At 41.8% G+C, this 15,487-nt stretch overlaps 2 protein-coding genes across 3 annotated transcripts; one reads left to right on the top strand and one right to left on the bottom strand.

The window, feature by feature from the left end:
* The first annotated feature begins 2,220 nt into the window (after window positions 1-2,220).
* LOC110989535 (uncharacterized) lies at window positions 2,221-10,982 on the top strand. Its single transcript, XM_022254002.2, has 8 exons — window positions 2,221-2,379; window positions 4,857-4,954; window positions 5,669-5,747; window positions 6,577-6,645; window positions 6,876-6,908; window positions 7,686-7,754; window positions 8,848-8,943; window positions 9,218-10,982. The coding sequence occupies exons 1-8, from the start codon at window positions 2,356-2,358 to the stop codon at window positions 9,302-9,304; spliced, it is 555 nt and encodes a 184-aa protein (XP_022109694.2). The 5' UTR covers window positions 2,221-2,355; the 3' UTR covers window positions 9,305-10,982.
* On the bottom strand, window positions 10,980-15,474 carry LOC110989522 (dnaJ homolog subfamily C member 27-B-like). 2 transcript variants are annotated; one of them, XM_022253989.2, is made up of 6 exons: window positions 15,339-15,474; window positions 14,555-14,705; window positions 14,052-14,124; window positions 13,153-13,349; window positions 12,599-12,669; window positions 10,980-12,057 (listed from the first exon to the last, which is right to left on the bottom strand). In XM_022253989.2, the coding sequence occupies exons 2-6, from the start codon at window positions 14,687-14,689 to the stop codon at window positions 11,943-11,945; spliced, it is 591 nt and encodes a 196-aa protein (XP_022109681.2). In that variant the 5' UTR covers window positions 14,690-14,705; window positions 15,339-15,474; the 3' UTR covers window positions 10,980-11,942. The 2 variants fall into 2 exon arrangements, with proteins under 2 accessions (XP_022109681.2, XP_022109663.2); XM_022253971.2 differs by having other exon boundaries at window positions 15,274-15,433.
* Between the last annotated feature and the right edge of the window lie 13 nt (window positions 15,475-15,487).

Here is a 15,487-nt window from a genome sequence, read left to right as displayed (position 1 = left end):
ACACGAACTATGTCAAGGGTTTGTAGAGAGACGCGATAGAAAGGTCTCGCTTGGTGAGGGAGATCTATCAGATGGAAAATGACAGTGGAGTGGAGATAGAGGGGGCGGCATTCTCCATGTAAAGCACAATATCAACACTTATAGAACTCACCACTGATGTAGACACAGGCTTATTTTGGAGGGCTGAAGGCATTCAAATGGTTGGATTGCCACCTTTTTCAACTCCCTTCATTTCTTTGTTCAAGTGTCTCAGTGTTGCCTCAGGTACAATATTCCATGCCGCACATTTCAGTATCGACGAGGACTCCGAATATAGTCGACAAGAATTGTAACAAAATGGCATACACTATGAAACTGTAATGTTATATTAGAGTTATACTAGGATCCTATACTATAGTATTAAATTTATCTCATAAAAACGAACGTGGACAAAATATATCTCATAAAAATGATTTATTCCTCAAAAATAAACAATGTTTTTAAATAAAGATTCATGAGAACGAACTTGGGTACGTATACATGTATACAGGGCAGGGATTTCGTTCTTGTAAGGGCAAGACAATTTCTCATTTGCTAAGGGGACTTGTATTCCAAAATCAACTTGTCTATGGGGATATTTCAATGGGCATTGAGGAAAAGACCAGAGGTAGGTGAGGCATCAAGGTTATTGTCTCCAGTGCTTTCCTGAAGTTCGATTCCTGCCTTTTACATATCTCCAACAAACGAACTTTGGAAACATAAATTTTATAAACAAACTTCAAGATACTTCATTAAAAACAAAAGTCTTCAAAAAATACTTCACTTTTTGAGAATAATATACTTGGTGACACAACTGGGCTTTTGTAAAAAGCTGAAAACTCAAGTAATTTCCGTTTCTACTTCGTCCCAGCAGTTACTTTACTTTCAGTCGTTTCCGATAATTCCATATTATTAAAATCCCCTCCTCCCGTCAGAAAAAAACAGTCAAGATAATGCAAGGTACATGCACAGTGGGAACCAATGTTCGCTCGTCGCCCAGCGGGGGGGGGGTGATGGCCTTGCTCAGATTTTAGTGCAGGAAATACGTCACGCAGGGTCACAGCTAACGACGCGCAGAGCATTGTCGGTAAACTTTTGCCAGACGCGTGAGTTCGTTCAGTGTGGCGATTATCAATTCGACGTTTTTGTTTTTCTTTCTCACTGCTGAAAATATTCTCACTACACTTTATTAGATAATCGAGAATTGATCAAGATAACCAATGATTTGAAATATATTGCCAAAAGACACATGATCAGTGATGTACTTAGAAGATAAATTACCGTGATTGTAAGTCTACCATAAGGCCATGTTTTTATGATAAAGGGTTATTTTAAAGGAATCTTCCATTGTGTTTGAAGTGTAGTATCCTCTCATAGAAAAGTACATAATTGATTGAATGGAATGATTTGAAAAACAAAAGACACAAAAAAGGCTGGTGCCGATATATACCGACACTATGGTCAGTGCCAAAGCACTAAATTGGCTAAATGGAACTTAATCATCCCCCGCCCTGTTCCGGCGCCTCGCGACAAGCGAAGAACCATTGTAGTGTACTGTACTCCACTGTACTATGGTAAGAGATCAGTGTTGTAAATCGGCAAAAATTGAATCATTTGAGAACGAGGTTGTCGATATTCATAAAAACTTGGTTCAAGGGTGCAGTGTCCCAATTCAAGGAAAATTCTCCGCCAGCCCGAGCGAACAAAAAGTACCCCCCAGAGATTGTTTCAAAAAGAGGGGTCTGTTTGGGCCAAGAAATGGCGGGATTGTGTCGGTATGGCCCAGGATTATTTCTGTAGATTCAGGGGCACCCATTCGGGGGTAAAGTAGACAAAAGTGGGATTGAAAATTAGTCAGAAGAGTCCGCTGATGGTGAGGGATGTCATTTGAAAAATGGCCGCTGGGAAGACTTGGCAACATTCACTTTTTGGGGGTGAGTTTGTTTTGGGCGAATAATTAAAAAATTCATTGGTTAAACTACTAAAAATTGAAGATCAAATGAAATCTGAAGGACCAAACAACACATTGTTTTTTGTTTGAGAGGCCTCAGGAATTTCAGTTGCCTGCCATGGGGCTCCAAACTTGGTTGATTTTACACAATTTTCAATGGAGCTTGAATTGGTTCAGTGCACCCTCAAATGCCGCGTTCTTGTGCCCATCCCAATGCTCTGGGGATGAGTATGGCAGAATGGGCAAAATAGCCTCAACAGAGGGTGCCCTTCAATGATTTTGCACCCAACATACACCGCAAACAACTTGGAAGTTTGTCAGTGTCCGTGAGAATTCGTCTTAAAATCGTTACGTAGTGGAATGAAGAACGAGTAGGGGCCGTGCCTATGGGTAAACGGGACACAAGAGTTGTAAGCATGACATGCATGATATTCAATTCCTTGGGCTTCATGTACTGTGTAGCCTGGGCAGTGCCTACATATTAGCATACTGTTCCTTGCTCTATGATATTACTATTAGAAGGCCTACATCATCAATCAGTCAAAAAGCCAATTTCCCATTCTGTCGCCATAACTTTACTTTAGCCTTGCATGAGTGATTTTGCATAATGGTAGAAAGGCATTGTGGGAAGGAAAAGGAGCCCCTTTTTCCTTCCCGCAATGCCTTTCTACCATTATGCAAAATCACTCATGCAGTATTTGCGATGAGGCTTATTGTGCAAATTCACCTATGCGGTATCGGCAATAATAAGGATAAGGCTGAGGCCTACATCATGTTGATTTTAGCACCCCGTGCGAGTATAGTCCAACTCCAACATGTCTAACATTGTCTGAGTAACTTGAGCTCTACAAATCGCCTTTTTTAACATTCTGACATGGTCAGACGATAGCAGAGTCCAAGTACATGTAGGCCTACCTTCCATATACATGTACTTTTGCTTCCATCATCATGTCCATTAATTCATTCCACTCAAAATAGCTCGAACCTAGCCCCACAATGTGGCTCATAACGGGCACGGCGGACATCCGGGACTCTCGCAAAATGGCATTGGCAGGTACCGGTACTGCCCCAATGAAAACAGCCACCATGGTGACATATGCGCGTACCAACCAGTCAGAGGATTGGGTTACACAATCTTTTCTTTGATCAGTATATACATGGGTGCTCGTTGCAGTTTTCACTGGTGCGGTGTGGTTGCTACCTGCCATTTTGTGAAACGCCTATGTCCATGCTGCTCCATACTGGACTAGAAGTACCTCAGTCATGTCCGTGTAGTGGGTGTTCATTACCATTACATTAACAGCCTGTTCCTATAATAAATTAACTGACATTCAGACCTTGGGGATCCATACGTTAATCCTAGTAGCTCTAGTTTTGGTAAATTTTGACAATGTTTAAGCAGGAAAACCAGAATTTTTTTTCCCAAGTTCAGCAAAAGACAACTGCATCACGCCATTTTGTTTCACGTCTGTTTACCCGACTCAGCCATTGTGGGTATACCGAATTTCATTAACTCTCCTTTAGTTTTACAGCACAAGTATGCACAAGTGCCCAAGGTCACTCTCTTGCATGTTTTTGCAGTGCACAACACAACACAGTTGTGCTTCTTTGAGGTGTTTACCAAGTGACCCAAAGAGTGACTTCAGCATAGGAGGGTTAAAGAAACTTTTATGGTTCCAGGTCAAGGAACCATACTACATGCGCTGATTTGTCTTCATTCACAGCTCTTTTTTGCATCATTTACACTGCCGTTTTACCCCATAAATTCCCTCAAAAATCAAAGCCCTTCCGTCTTTTCTTTCTGATATGGAAGAGGACACCACCGGCAACTTATTTAGGTGTGTTTTTTCAAAAAGGTAAACTTCGTTTCCTTATTATAGGAACAGGGTGCTAATGGTAATGAACACAGTATAGTGAGCTGCATGAGACCATACGCTTTATGTGTGGAGAGTCCCTATTGATAGGGTCCCCCGAAAACGACGTTATACATTTTTTCAGAGCTTGACATACAATAGATGCAATATGGTGTATGTTGAGAAAGTTAATTTCTGCCCCAAAATTAATTTTGGTACCTTTTGCTGTTTCCTTGTCCTGAAATTTCAAGACATATTCCAGAGCGATGTCACTTGAATGCTGGCACATTTCCACTGTACATGTATGTCACTAAATAAAGGTCATTGGTCATGTGCCACTGAGCAGGCATCAACTTTTTTGAAGTACATGCATGTCAATGGCTTTTAAGGGTGGTTCCCATGTTAGTGTTTGGATGCCTTTCAGATATTTTACTGTTTGACAAAATGACACATACATGCACATTCAGCGAGTGCATTGTACAGTTTGTAAACGAACAAATATCAATATCCAAATAAAAATACAATGATCACGACCACTTCTATTTGTAGCAGCCGTTTACATACTTTAAAGTCAATTTTAGCAATGAAAATGGAACTTGAAGCATTTACTGAGAAAACAGTTACTTTCAAGACCAGTCTCATCAACTCAGGGTTTGTGCAACAGGGTGTCATAAAGTGATGTTCATATCAACAGTAGAGGCACATGTCACAGCTCAGAGACAATGCAGTGCTCTGTTATGTAATTCAAGCATGACAGTTACCCGTAAACTCCAAGTTTCTGAGGCAAGCCCACCAAATTTGCCCAGACTGGATGTAATTCAGTATTTTGATAGTGACCCCTGTTGACTGTACATGTATCTCTACCTCTGCTAGTATATATTTAAGTTACCCCCCTGTAGTTACATGTACGTTTACGTATGTGGTATGTGCAGTGTTAACAAAAATCTGTCTGACAACTTTGAAAAAAGTTAGGGCCACCTTGTGCTCATGGGCATGCTATGATAACCCCTTCATGTGTTCATATTTCTTGGCAGGCTTACATAAACCCCATTGCAGCAGCCAGAGCTGCAGGGCCCATCCAGCAATCAGGACCCTCCATCAGGGATTACCTGAGTAGACCCAGGCCAACATGGTGAGTATCCGCTCACTGATAGGGCAAACTCAACAGTATTGCACATGGGAGTTAGTGGTACATGTACATGTGAGATTGCATGTGGACGAAAGGTACACTGGAAGAGTGTACATGTACATGTATCGGCAAGCCCATGCTTGCCGATAGGCCAATGGACCTCATGCCCAGGGAAGCTATGTTTGTTTTAATGCAACGCATAAATGAATGATGTATTTGCTTTTGACATTTTTTTGGCTGAAAAGATAAAGTTAAAGATGGCTTTTTTGAGACACTCTGTCATAAGACAGGGTCCTTAACGGTCATTAGGTTCCTTAAAAATCTTTAAACTTTATTGTGGTCTTGAAATTCCTGGAAAAATCATTTAATGTTTGTAGAAAAGTGAATCAAGTCGTTGAATTTTCATCTTTTGCATCTTGTGTTTTGTAATTGTATTGCGTTTTCAAGACACTTCAATAGTTTGTGTTAAGCGTGCCGATCTGCGAATCACAGATAGTTATTACTGATAATAGAAGTCATAAAAAAGGCTATGAAAATGGACCAAAAAGTGATTAAAAGTCTTTGAAATTTTTGGGGTTTTGACACTGTGAACCCTGATAGGATAAAGTAAGTTAAGGTCAAGGTTTCACAAAGTAGAATGTACTTTGGTCACCTGATTGAAATCTTGACAACTCTTAGTCCATTTTCTTGGTCTGTATTCTTTTCTCCATCTGGAAGGGAGGAATGGAAGACCATGGTGAGCAAGAAACAAGGAGGATCCAACACCTTGGCTGAGTGGGAGAAAAACATGAGCGATGTAAGAAGACCTACTCCATTTGTATCCTCTCACTCCAAGACATTCCAAAATGGTTCTTGTCAAGAACCATCTGCATTCCTAGCGAGAGTGTGGAGAAATATACATGTGCCCGTATAGTTTTTTTCACACGTACTTGCAAATTTAACGGGCAAGTTATGTGTGTATTAACCCTCCTATGCTGAAGTCACTCTTTGGGTCATTTGGTAAACACCTCAAAGAAGCACAGCTGTGTGGTGTTGTGCACTGCACCAACAGTCCCTCACAGGAATATCAGATTGCACTTTTGTGCTGCCCAAGAACTGTGCTTCACTGTTTCATGTGCATAATTGTGCAGTAAACCAAATGCAGTGAAGAGGACTGCACAAAAGACCCTGGGTCATTTTGTGCTGACAACCTACTGTGTACACACTGAACCTGTGCACGTTTGAGTTCCATATAGAAACTACATGCTCACCAGTGACTGTGGGCATTTGTGCACATTTGTGCTGTAAAACCATAGGAGGGTTAACCTTAAAACCCTAACTCAACAATGCCCTATCCTCTTGAAACTTGAGAAAACATTAAAAAAACATAATAAGCACCCCCCACAGTTTTGGGTTCATATTTCCCTACCTCGCTGTATTGAGAAGCTTTTGACAGTACATTCCAAATCGCCAATTTTCATTTCTTGAGAGATTCCACCAAAAATTGGCCAGCTGATCGACATGTAGTCTTGGAATTTTGAAATAAAGTAGCTCAAAACAAGTTTTGATCCAAACCCCTTCACACTCCAATCTCCCACTCCCTGTGTCACAGTGTGTCATACGTTTGATTTTATTGGCTTTTCCAGAAATTCAGAGAGGACCTGAAGCGAGACCGAGAGCGGGTGCTGAACAAGGCAAAGAAGAAAAAGAAAGAGGCAAGTCATATGGAGTAGTGTTACAGCACTGATTGAGTAACAGTCATATTGTGGCACCGACCCCTTCAGGGTGCAAAGCAAATGCTTGTAGGATGCCCATTTTACAAGTAGTTAATTAGCTGCTGTTTACAAATGCATGTATGAGTTTTTGTTTTATTAAAGGGGAAGTGATGATTTTTGGGTAATTGCATATTTGCATTGCATTTTGTTCTCTCTGTTTGATGCTTTAGAAGAAGCGGGGAAAGAAGAGGAAACGGGAGAGGGTGAGTTCATAGCGCTGGGTAGTAATCATGCATAGGGTAGCCTTTGGTTGAGGTGTATATGGCGCTTCAGAGGCTAGCTGTGTGAAAAAAGTACATTGCACATGGGGAAACCACAGCCGTCTTTACTATCTCGGGGAGAAGACAAGACTTGCTTTTGGTTTCCATTTCTGTACTAGTTTGCTTGATAAGTTTCACACTTCATGCACTCTCTGTTGTGGACATTGAACAATAGAGATGTAGAATTTTTCATGTTCGTTCGGGAAATGATTGGCTCAGACATACATTGCATCTGCAATATGCATGATTCCTGCCACGATTCTAAGAGAGTAAAGGCAAAACATGAGTTCGCCATTGCCACCAGTCTTTCTTTCATGTTGCCAGCATCTGAGGTTCCCCTCATGCCTTGACTAAAGGCAAGCACCGCGAAGGAAACTCGGACAATTTCACAAAGAGATAGATATTCAACAAGTTACAAAAAAGGAAAATGAAGTCTGTTTGAGTTGAAGCTATGCTGTTGATTACAGAAGGCATTTACCCACTTGCTATCTGTTGTTGTGTCTTTGTGTTGGACAGGTCAATTTATCGGTGTAATTAGCATTTAATTCATTAATGTGGACATTTCTCATCATGCCTCAATAAAAATGTACAATTACCACAATCTCCACAAGATTGTAATGGCAGGGGGTGGGGATGGCATCTGAATTATACAGCGAACAATATTTAACATGTCTGCTTGCTTCTTTTCTGCTCGCGGCCGTTTGGGTTTCTTTTTTCAAGTCTTCCTCCCCTTCCTCTTCCGCATCTTCATCATCGTCATCCGACAGTGAGCAAGATTCAGAAGCAGAGGTAAGCATGAATCCCCCCCCTCCATCGACTCAGATTGCTTCAAGAATCCACTAGGAGGTTTCACGGAAGTTATATAGTGGCCTTCCACTGTCACTTGACCTGTACATGCAGCTTGATGCTCCTTGAAAGGTTTTGAGTGCATAGAATGTATTAGGTTTCCCATACAGTGCAGGATTTTTTTAGGATTCCAGAAGGTACCCATACGTCGCACGAATAAGAAGAGAGAAGTTGGGTGTATGATGAGCACGAGGCATTTAAATTGTACTCACCACATCGTCTTACACAGTGTCACCTAGAATCCATGGGGTATCAGTTCACACCTACAAAGTCAAAGAGATGTAGTACCCAACTCTTGACATCATCTCCCGTCTTTGCCACCTGCTCAAGCTCTTACCTACAAAAAATTTTTACTTGAAAGTTTGAACCAAAGGAACATGCTCCAAACTATGGCCTCCATGTTTATGGACAACTGGGTGTGTCTGCAACAGAAAGTTGAGCAGTGGTGAGCTCAAGGCTGACAACTCAGTGGACCGAATTCATGAAATTGAAGTCGGAAGATAAAGACAGAAACTGGGAGTGATTTGGGAAAAACGTTTGTTTCTGTCCAAAATTCCACAAAGTATGCATTCAGCAGGAGCATGTAGTGGACACATTAAGCAGAGGGGAGTATGGCAAAACTCCATACGTTCCCAAATACAGCCTGCCGTTAGTATCGACAGCTGTTCCAATGTTTGAACTGTAGGAGTTTCCCAATCACAACAGTGTTCTTGCTGGAACATTCTACAATGTTCCAACATATGAGAGGCTTCTTTAGTGGACAAACATTGTTTATGTGTGTCTTTTCCTACTCTGCTCGGGCCCCCACTGGCTCCATAGGATAATGCCCATTTAGACAAAGTGTCACATCATCAGTACATAGATCTATTTATAGTATGTCTGCACTGCAGTTATGAGAAAAACATATTATTTATTTGCTCCTCAATCCATTTCACACCGTCCGGTATTTTGTGCGATGGCACAAACTCAGAGTTTTCCCCCTTCCTTTCTTCTCCTACACACACCACAACATGCGTCGCTGCACATTCACTAACAGAGAAGGGAAAAAAGACGGAAGAGCAAGAAGACAAAGAAGAAGAGGAAGCGACGACACGACTACACTTCCTCAGACGATGAAAGTGATAAGCCCTCGGTAAATGTCCACTCTCTGATTAGTCTAAGGTCAGGAGAAGGCAGCCTCAGCTCCAAACATGCCAGAGTGTCTTGGGTAGAAACGCATGCGCATATGCAGCATTTCCTATAAAAGCTGTGATGTACTGCAAGATCAGGGCAGGTTTTAGTGATTTACTCTCACAGAAGAAAAGGGGAAAGAAACAGTGCTCATAAAACTGGACGCAATGCTGGTCAATTTAAATGCGAGTTCGAATCCACTGGTATTTTCAATGATGTTGTTTTTTCTGTCTTAGAAGTCCCACTCAGAGCGGAGGAAGAAATCCAAGAAACACCACAAACGAAAGAAGAGACGAGACTCAGACAGCAGTGACAATGACTGAGACAAGCATATTTATTGCCAAGATTTTTGGGGGGGGTTCTGAGAGGTGCTAACGATCAGAGCTGTCCTGGTACTGGGGCACATGAGCTTTCATGACATCAGTGTGGTAGTCACAAATCCTTATCGCAAGTCCTTTCACATTTCACTCACGAGAAAATGGGATGACCCGTGGCAAGGACAGGTTTGGCCTCAGTTCCACATTAGCTTGCAAGTGGTTGATTTGTGAGCGACTTGTGCAATGGACGTACATAGTTACAACACTGCCCAATCTGCGTCACAGCTTCAGAGATGTCAGAAAATTTGAAGCAGGAATGATAGATATGACACACGTCAAAATTTGTGAGAGTGTAAGGGGGCAGGCCAAAATCAAGTCCTCATGTTTCATAATTACGTCTGTCATTAACAATTGCAGATTTGCTGTGATGCGGTATACAACGTTTTGAACCCCCAAGGGGATACATAGCACCCATAGCAAACAGTCAACTAGTCTTTTTTCATATATCGTTCTGAATGTTTTTCACTTGTTTTTACCCAAGGGAAATTAAGGGCAGCAAGGTACTTGGTGAACATTAGTGGTTAGCAGTCCCTGCATTATCCTGCACACTGCAGCGGTGCATACGCACGATAACATACAAGACCGGCTGGTGTCATATCTAACTGTGAGTGTGACATGATTTTTTTTGGCCCTGTCTCAAGATCATTCTGGGCCAATGAAAAGCAGTATTCAAGGGAGAGGTATGACAAATAGCAGCTCAGAGAGAGAGCACCCAAAATTCCACTGTATAACCTTCTCTTTGTAGGAAGTTTATGGAGGGTGGGTATGGGAGAAAAGAATGGTTGGGCTGGGAACATTTCACCTTTTGAGTTTGTGGTTGCCCTGATCCAATTTTAAAGTATTTACTGGAGCGGGCAATTTTTTCTTTGTGAAGCTAATCTCTTTACTTAGGATGGTATGCATGTTTTGTGATTTTTTAAAAGTTGCAACATTGCTAAAAACTGCATGAGGATGGAGTATAATATTATACAAATGTATGGACAAATCCGATAAGACGCCATTCCGGGGGGCCATCTTCACTCACGGAGCTGTCTCAACCTGAGGGCACGTGCACTTTGGCAATTGACTACCGCCTATTTGTGTTGGTCAAGGTGGAATTTTACACTGACAGTCTATGTACCGGGATATTCTTGGGAATTAACTCGGGAAAACACTGTTGCATGTCGTCCATCCAAATGTGAGGCTAAACTTAAAACAAAGTCGGACATGTCTAAAGCCCAAGTTACTACAGAGATTTGGTGTAATGTTGTCCAGTATAAAAAATACTTGATAAGCTTAAACAGGGTTTCTTACATGTTGGTTTGATCAAAACTTGCGTCTATATGTGCATCAGTGTAGAGGGTTTGCATGGCTGCCATCTTGCATCCAGTCAGGGTATGCACAAAGGAGGTTTCCCCGTGGAACAAAAGAACTGCCCGGCAAGATGGCTTCCATACAAATCCTCTATTGCATGTTGCAGCAGTGTAGTATATTTAAATGTATATTAGTTTCTAGGTTGTTTCAGCAAAAATAGGTGTAAAAAATGTCTTTGGCATGTTTGACAAGAACTCCATCTGAGTGATATTTCACCGTATTCTGTTTGAATTGTTCATGTAGAATAAACCGAGTCAGTGTAATGCCATAATGTGTCAATGCCCAAATTTATTTTTGTATCTGAACCGCACATGTGAAATTTCACCCCCTCAACCTATTCTTAAGCCAGATTAAAAAAAAATATTGAACGCAGGTTCATCTCTATACAGTTAACTCTTTTTATAATTACAGGGACCAAACAAATTACTATGACCAAGACTTTGTTACAAAAGGAGTAAATAACAAAAACAGTAGAATTCAAGAAATTGGGATTCTCAGAATTTGTTCTTTATAAGAGTACATGTATGTTATAGGTGTTCTTAATTCTTATAATGGGAGTCAACGGTACATACATCTGAGCATTGTTCACTCCTCAAGAGCCATGATGCTCATACCCGAAATAAATGTACAAAATCTAAGTTCAAGGTACTTGCTAGACAGAGTGCTCCAGACTTGGGAGAAACTGACGGCAGATTTAAACAAAAAGTCTGTATTTTATTGTGAGCTGCTACTGCAGCGAAACATTTCTTTTGTGCAAAAAACTGCCAAGAAGTCAAGATTATGCTTTTGGGGTGACACATCGCATATGCATGGGCATATACAGGTGCTTTAGCCCATTGTGCAGAGCACTTAGAACCGATCTTCACAGGAATGTAACCTCTGTGTATCGGCACCGAAAACCTAGTTGACACAGGTGCCCGTCATGCAGCCTCTCCTCAATCAGTGAGTGGGTAGTACCCGTATTGGCAATACAGTGCACACATCCACTGTATTGGTAATTACAGTTCAGTCCTTGAGGTTTCTCCGACTGTACCAAATGGTCATTTCTGCTGTACTTGCAGCATCTGTTCAAGGCCCCATTACAACAAAGCTCATACCTGAGATGTTCTCAGGCAATTGGCTCAATGTTGTCTTCATTTTGATGCAATTTCTTAGCACTGGGGCGAGTGCAGAAATTCTGCCATATTGCAATCTTAATCTGTGGAGTGGAGTTGAAGCAAGCCCTGGAAGCTCATGTTCCCGCAATGCCACTCTGGTCCTTCGAAATATTGGCCGAAGCCACCTCCAGAACTTCACAGAACATCCTAAGAATGCCCTCCCCGCTCATAGCTGATGTCTCATAATATCTGAAGGAAGATGCAAATCCATTAAAAAGTAGGGCTTCAATGAGAACCAGAATGCCCCAATATAAATACTTGACCAAAAATGTCAGTGCCCAGTTCCAACTATTATTAGTTTTATCACACCTCAACATTAAATTTAAAATGGCTGTTATTCATACAGGCACTGTGGGCATCACATTCAGCACACGGCGACATTGTACATAAAAGAAGGTAAACCCAGGACACGTGCCTTGGTACGGTGGCACCGAGTGTTGGTGTCAAGACATCATGAAAGCAGAAACAAGATCATAACACAAAGCAGGTCACATGAGACCAAGTTTATAAAAGTGTGAACAATGACAAAATGACACATGCCTCTTTCACTGCTCATCTTAATAACTTGGAATTCAGACCGATATTTTGTTGATCTCAAAATAGTTTTAATTACAATGGGTCTTGGTGACAATACGATTGGGGTCATCCTTAGAATTCATCCACTGCCCAATGCCCACTTATGGACGACGTCCTTATCATAGTGAGCGATCCTGTTCAGTGCTGAACTTACTTGAGTTTCTTAGCTGCAGCCCATTTGATGGCCTCCTCTGCAGAGACTGCCCGCTTGCCTCTGATGTCAATCTTACAAGGGGTGAAACAAGGAGTTTTATTTTAAAGGCGCTTTTACAAAAGCACTTATTCATAATGATTTCAATACTGGAAAGATGCTAAAAGGAGACCGTGGCCATCGGTAGTGGGATGCTCTGAGCATTTCAGCAAAACTGCAGGGAAGATAAAGCCTCTCCTTTTCAGAACTTCACTACCTCACAAAAGGAATATTTTTGACACTGCTTCTGCTAGCTACTTTACAATACAATAAGGATGTTCAGAAATGCAGTATAATTTCTTATACCAGGCAAGATATGGGACGGAGGGGTACCCACCCTTACTTGTCCAATCCCTATACACACTCTAGACTACTGTTAGCTAACCCATCTCCCCTAGAAGTCTGTAAAGAATTCCTGAGATTCCGATCAAACAATGACCAACACAAAGGCAAGGGGGTTCTCTCCGTCCCATATCTTGCTTCAAATGTCATTTCTGGGTACAGTTTAGGCGATATACCTTGTTTGCCACTACCACCGTATGCACAGCCCCTCCACCATGTCTCGCTGCCTCCTTCAACCAATATTCCAGGCTTTCAAACGAGTTACGGTTCGTCACGTCAAATACCAAAATGCAGGCCTGCGTTCCTCCGTACAGTTCACTCCGTACTTCTGCGTACTCCAGTTGCCCCGACAGATCCCAAAGATGAACCCTCACTGCACGTGAGATCATTGTAAACAGAGAACACTGATTAGGGAAGAGGCAACGACTGTGCAGAGATTAATCACATGACCATGATTATGAGTCACTGATTATTGTGGTGTCATACATGTATTTGCATTGACATGTACGTGCAAGACAAAAATTAAAGCAACTTTGAATTTGAGATATGGGTGCATTTTGCCAGGTTTCTGTCCAAGGGAATTTAGCAGGCCCCTAGGCTGGAAGGGTTCAAGTATATCAGTTTAAGACCAACATTCCATGCAGCATTAATGATCAGAGTTTAGAGTTCATGTCAAAAAAATGACCAACGCTCTTGCAAGAGAAACTACAAAATACTTTCACAAGAGTGCTCAGCAAAAATTTAAATAACAGTTTGACTATGGCTTTTTGTGTTTGTTTTCCAAATTCTTAGCTTTGTCTCAGTATGTCTTGAGCTGCCATCATTTCAGGTTTCATGATCAGTTTCAAGCATTCAGAATCAAAAGACATTGCCCTGATTTTGACCTTGCACAATTAAACAACCAATCGTTTAGAACTGCAGCACAGAACAGAGCTGCACTGAGCATGCATGGCCTAACTCAAGAGGGTTACAACGTGCATAAAAATGGGGCCTAAAGATATAGACACCGATGAAGCTAAAATTTGGAAAGTCCCTCCGTGTTTCAGTTCTTGGCGTGTCCAATCTCACAACTTACATTCGTGATTCTTGACCTTCTGAATCTTAAACCCATAGTCCACCCCTACTGTTGGCTGATACACTGCAGAAAACTGAAAACAAAGTGAGAAAAGAGTTCATCAACTTACAATCTGAATTACTTGTGATCTTAAGCAGTTATAGATGGCATTCCCATAGCAAACTATCCCCAGGTATGGTGTTGTTTTGGCCCCCAATTTCGGAGTTTTTATACAAGATATCAAAGCTACTTTTCAGTAAACAAGGGACGCCACAAATGTCGACATTGGCAAGCACAAGATTTCTACAAAGTTCTCACAGTGTTTTCCTTATGTCTGAGACACTCTCAAGGAGCGATATTTGCTGCAACGTGTTGTTCATAGTTCACAGTTGTTTCAGTGTACCGCGCACACTACCCCCAGAACTGTGGGGTCCAACAGGGCGGACGTCAGACCTCACAGTACCATGAACACATACATGTACATGAAGTCATTAGCATCAACCTGCGAGTACATGAAGGCCTACCTTGTCTTCGCAGAAATGTTTAATGATGCAGGTTTTGCCCGCCGCTGCTGTTCCCAGGGCGATGACTTTGACCCAGACAAGCGAAGAGATAACATCCTGAACTGAGATGGGCAGATGGCCCGGTTCTCTATCCATCACACCATCTGCAATGCTGTTGCACAGTCAAGAAAAACTTGATGGCAGACTAGTACAGGACCGTAGGTACAGTAGATGTTGTAGGTAATTTAAGACTGCATGAGCATGTACATGCTGCTACGGTTTGTGAGACCCAGGGAGGGGGGGAGGAACTTACTGAATTGCAATGGACATGATGGACCGTCACTTGACCTCAAGTTTCACAGCAGTTTGGTCAGTTTGCCATAAAACTCAAGCACGCTTTAGTTCCACAAAAGTGGATGAAACCACTTTTGTTAGACACATATTATTTTGAGAAGATACTGTGACTGTGAAAATAGACCTGTTTTTAGTGTCCTTCGTGTATTCCCTATCGTACAAAGGAGCATGGCCTATGGCACAAAGGGCTCTGTTTAAGGGAAGCCATTTTCTTCTAAGTACTGCTACAACCTCCACTATGGGATGTTTTAAGTTGCAGTTGTGTGGTGGCTAGCTAACTCTATGTGGTGGGTGCCCCTTATTAATGATAATAAATCAACATGTACATGTCGAAGTTTGGAGCAACTGCAGAATATTCTGGCAAAGGCAGTGAGACCTGGACCTACCGGTGGCTCTATACCGCTCCTCTAGCAAGTTACAGGGTTACTGAACATGCTATGGATACACTTACATATTAAGTTACACGTCTACAAATACACTTTCTGATAACATGCAATGACACGAATGATGCATCGCCATTCTGCCTGTAATCTAATCGCAGCTCCGCAGCGCTAGCCCTCCGTTGCTAACCAAAATCAAACATAGGCTGCGCCTGCCGCG

This window comes from Acanthaster planci, linkage group LG03 (assembly GCF_054643075.1).
Source record: "Acanthaster planci isolate LZ-2023a linkage group LG03, COTS_SCS, whole genome shotgun sequence".
Lineage (NCBI taxonomy): Eukaryota > Metazoa > Echinodermata > Asteroidea > Valvatida > Acanthasteridae > Acanthaster > Acanthaster planci.
This window is presented reverse-complemented; position numbering and strand designations above follow the sequence as displayed.

Excerpts from the sequence above, each read along its gene's own strand:
- LOC110989522 (XM_022253989.2), bottom strand. The coding sequence starts at position 14,689 with ATGGATAGAGAACCGGGCCATCTGCCCATCTCAGTTCAGGATGTTATC. Across the intron at positions 14,125-14,554 it reads AACATTTCTGCGAAGACAAG|TTTTCTGCAGTGTATCAGCC; the intron begins GTAGGCCTTCAT and ends CTTTGTTTTCAG. Across the intron at positions 12,670-13,152 it reads CGGTGGTAGTGGCAAACAAG|ATTGACATCAGAGGCAAGCG; the intron begins GTATATCGCCTA and ends ACCCCTTGTAAG.
- LOC110989535 (XM_022254002.2), top strand. The coding sequence starts at position 2,356 with ATGGGTAAACGGGACACAAGAGTT. Across the intron at positions 2,380-4,856 it reads GTAAACGGGACACAAGAGTT|GCTTACATAAACCCCATTGC; the intron begins GTAAGCATGACA and ends ATTTCTTGGCAG. Across the intron at positions 6,909-7,685 it reads AGAAGAGGAAACGGGAGAGG|TCTTCCTCCCCTTCCTCTTC; the intron begins GTGAGTTCATAG and ends TCTTTTTTCAAG.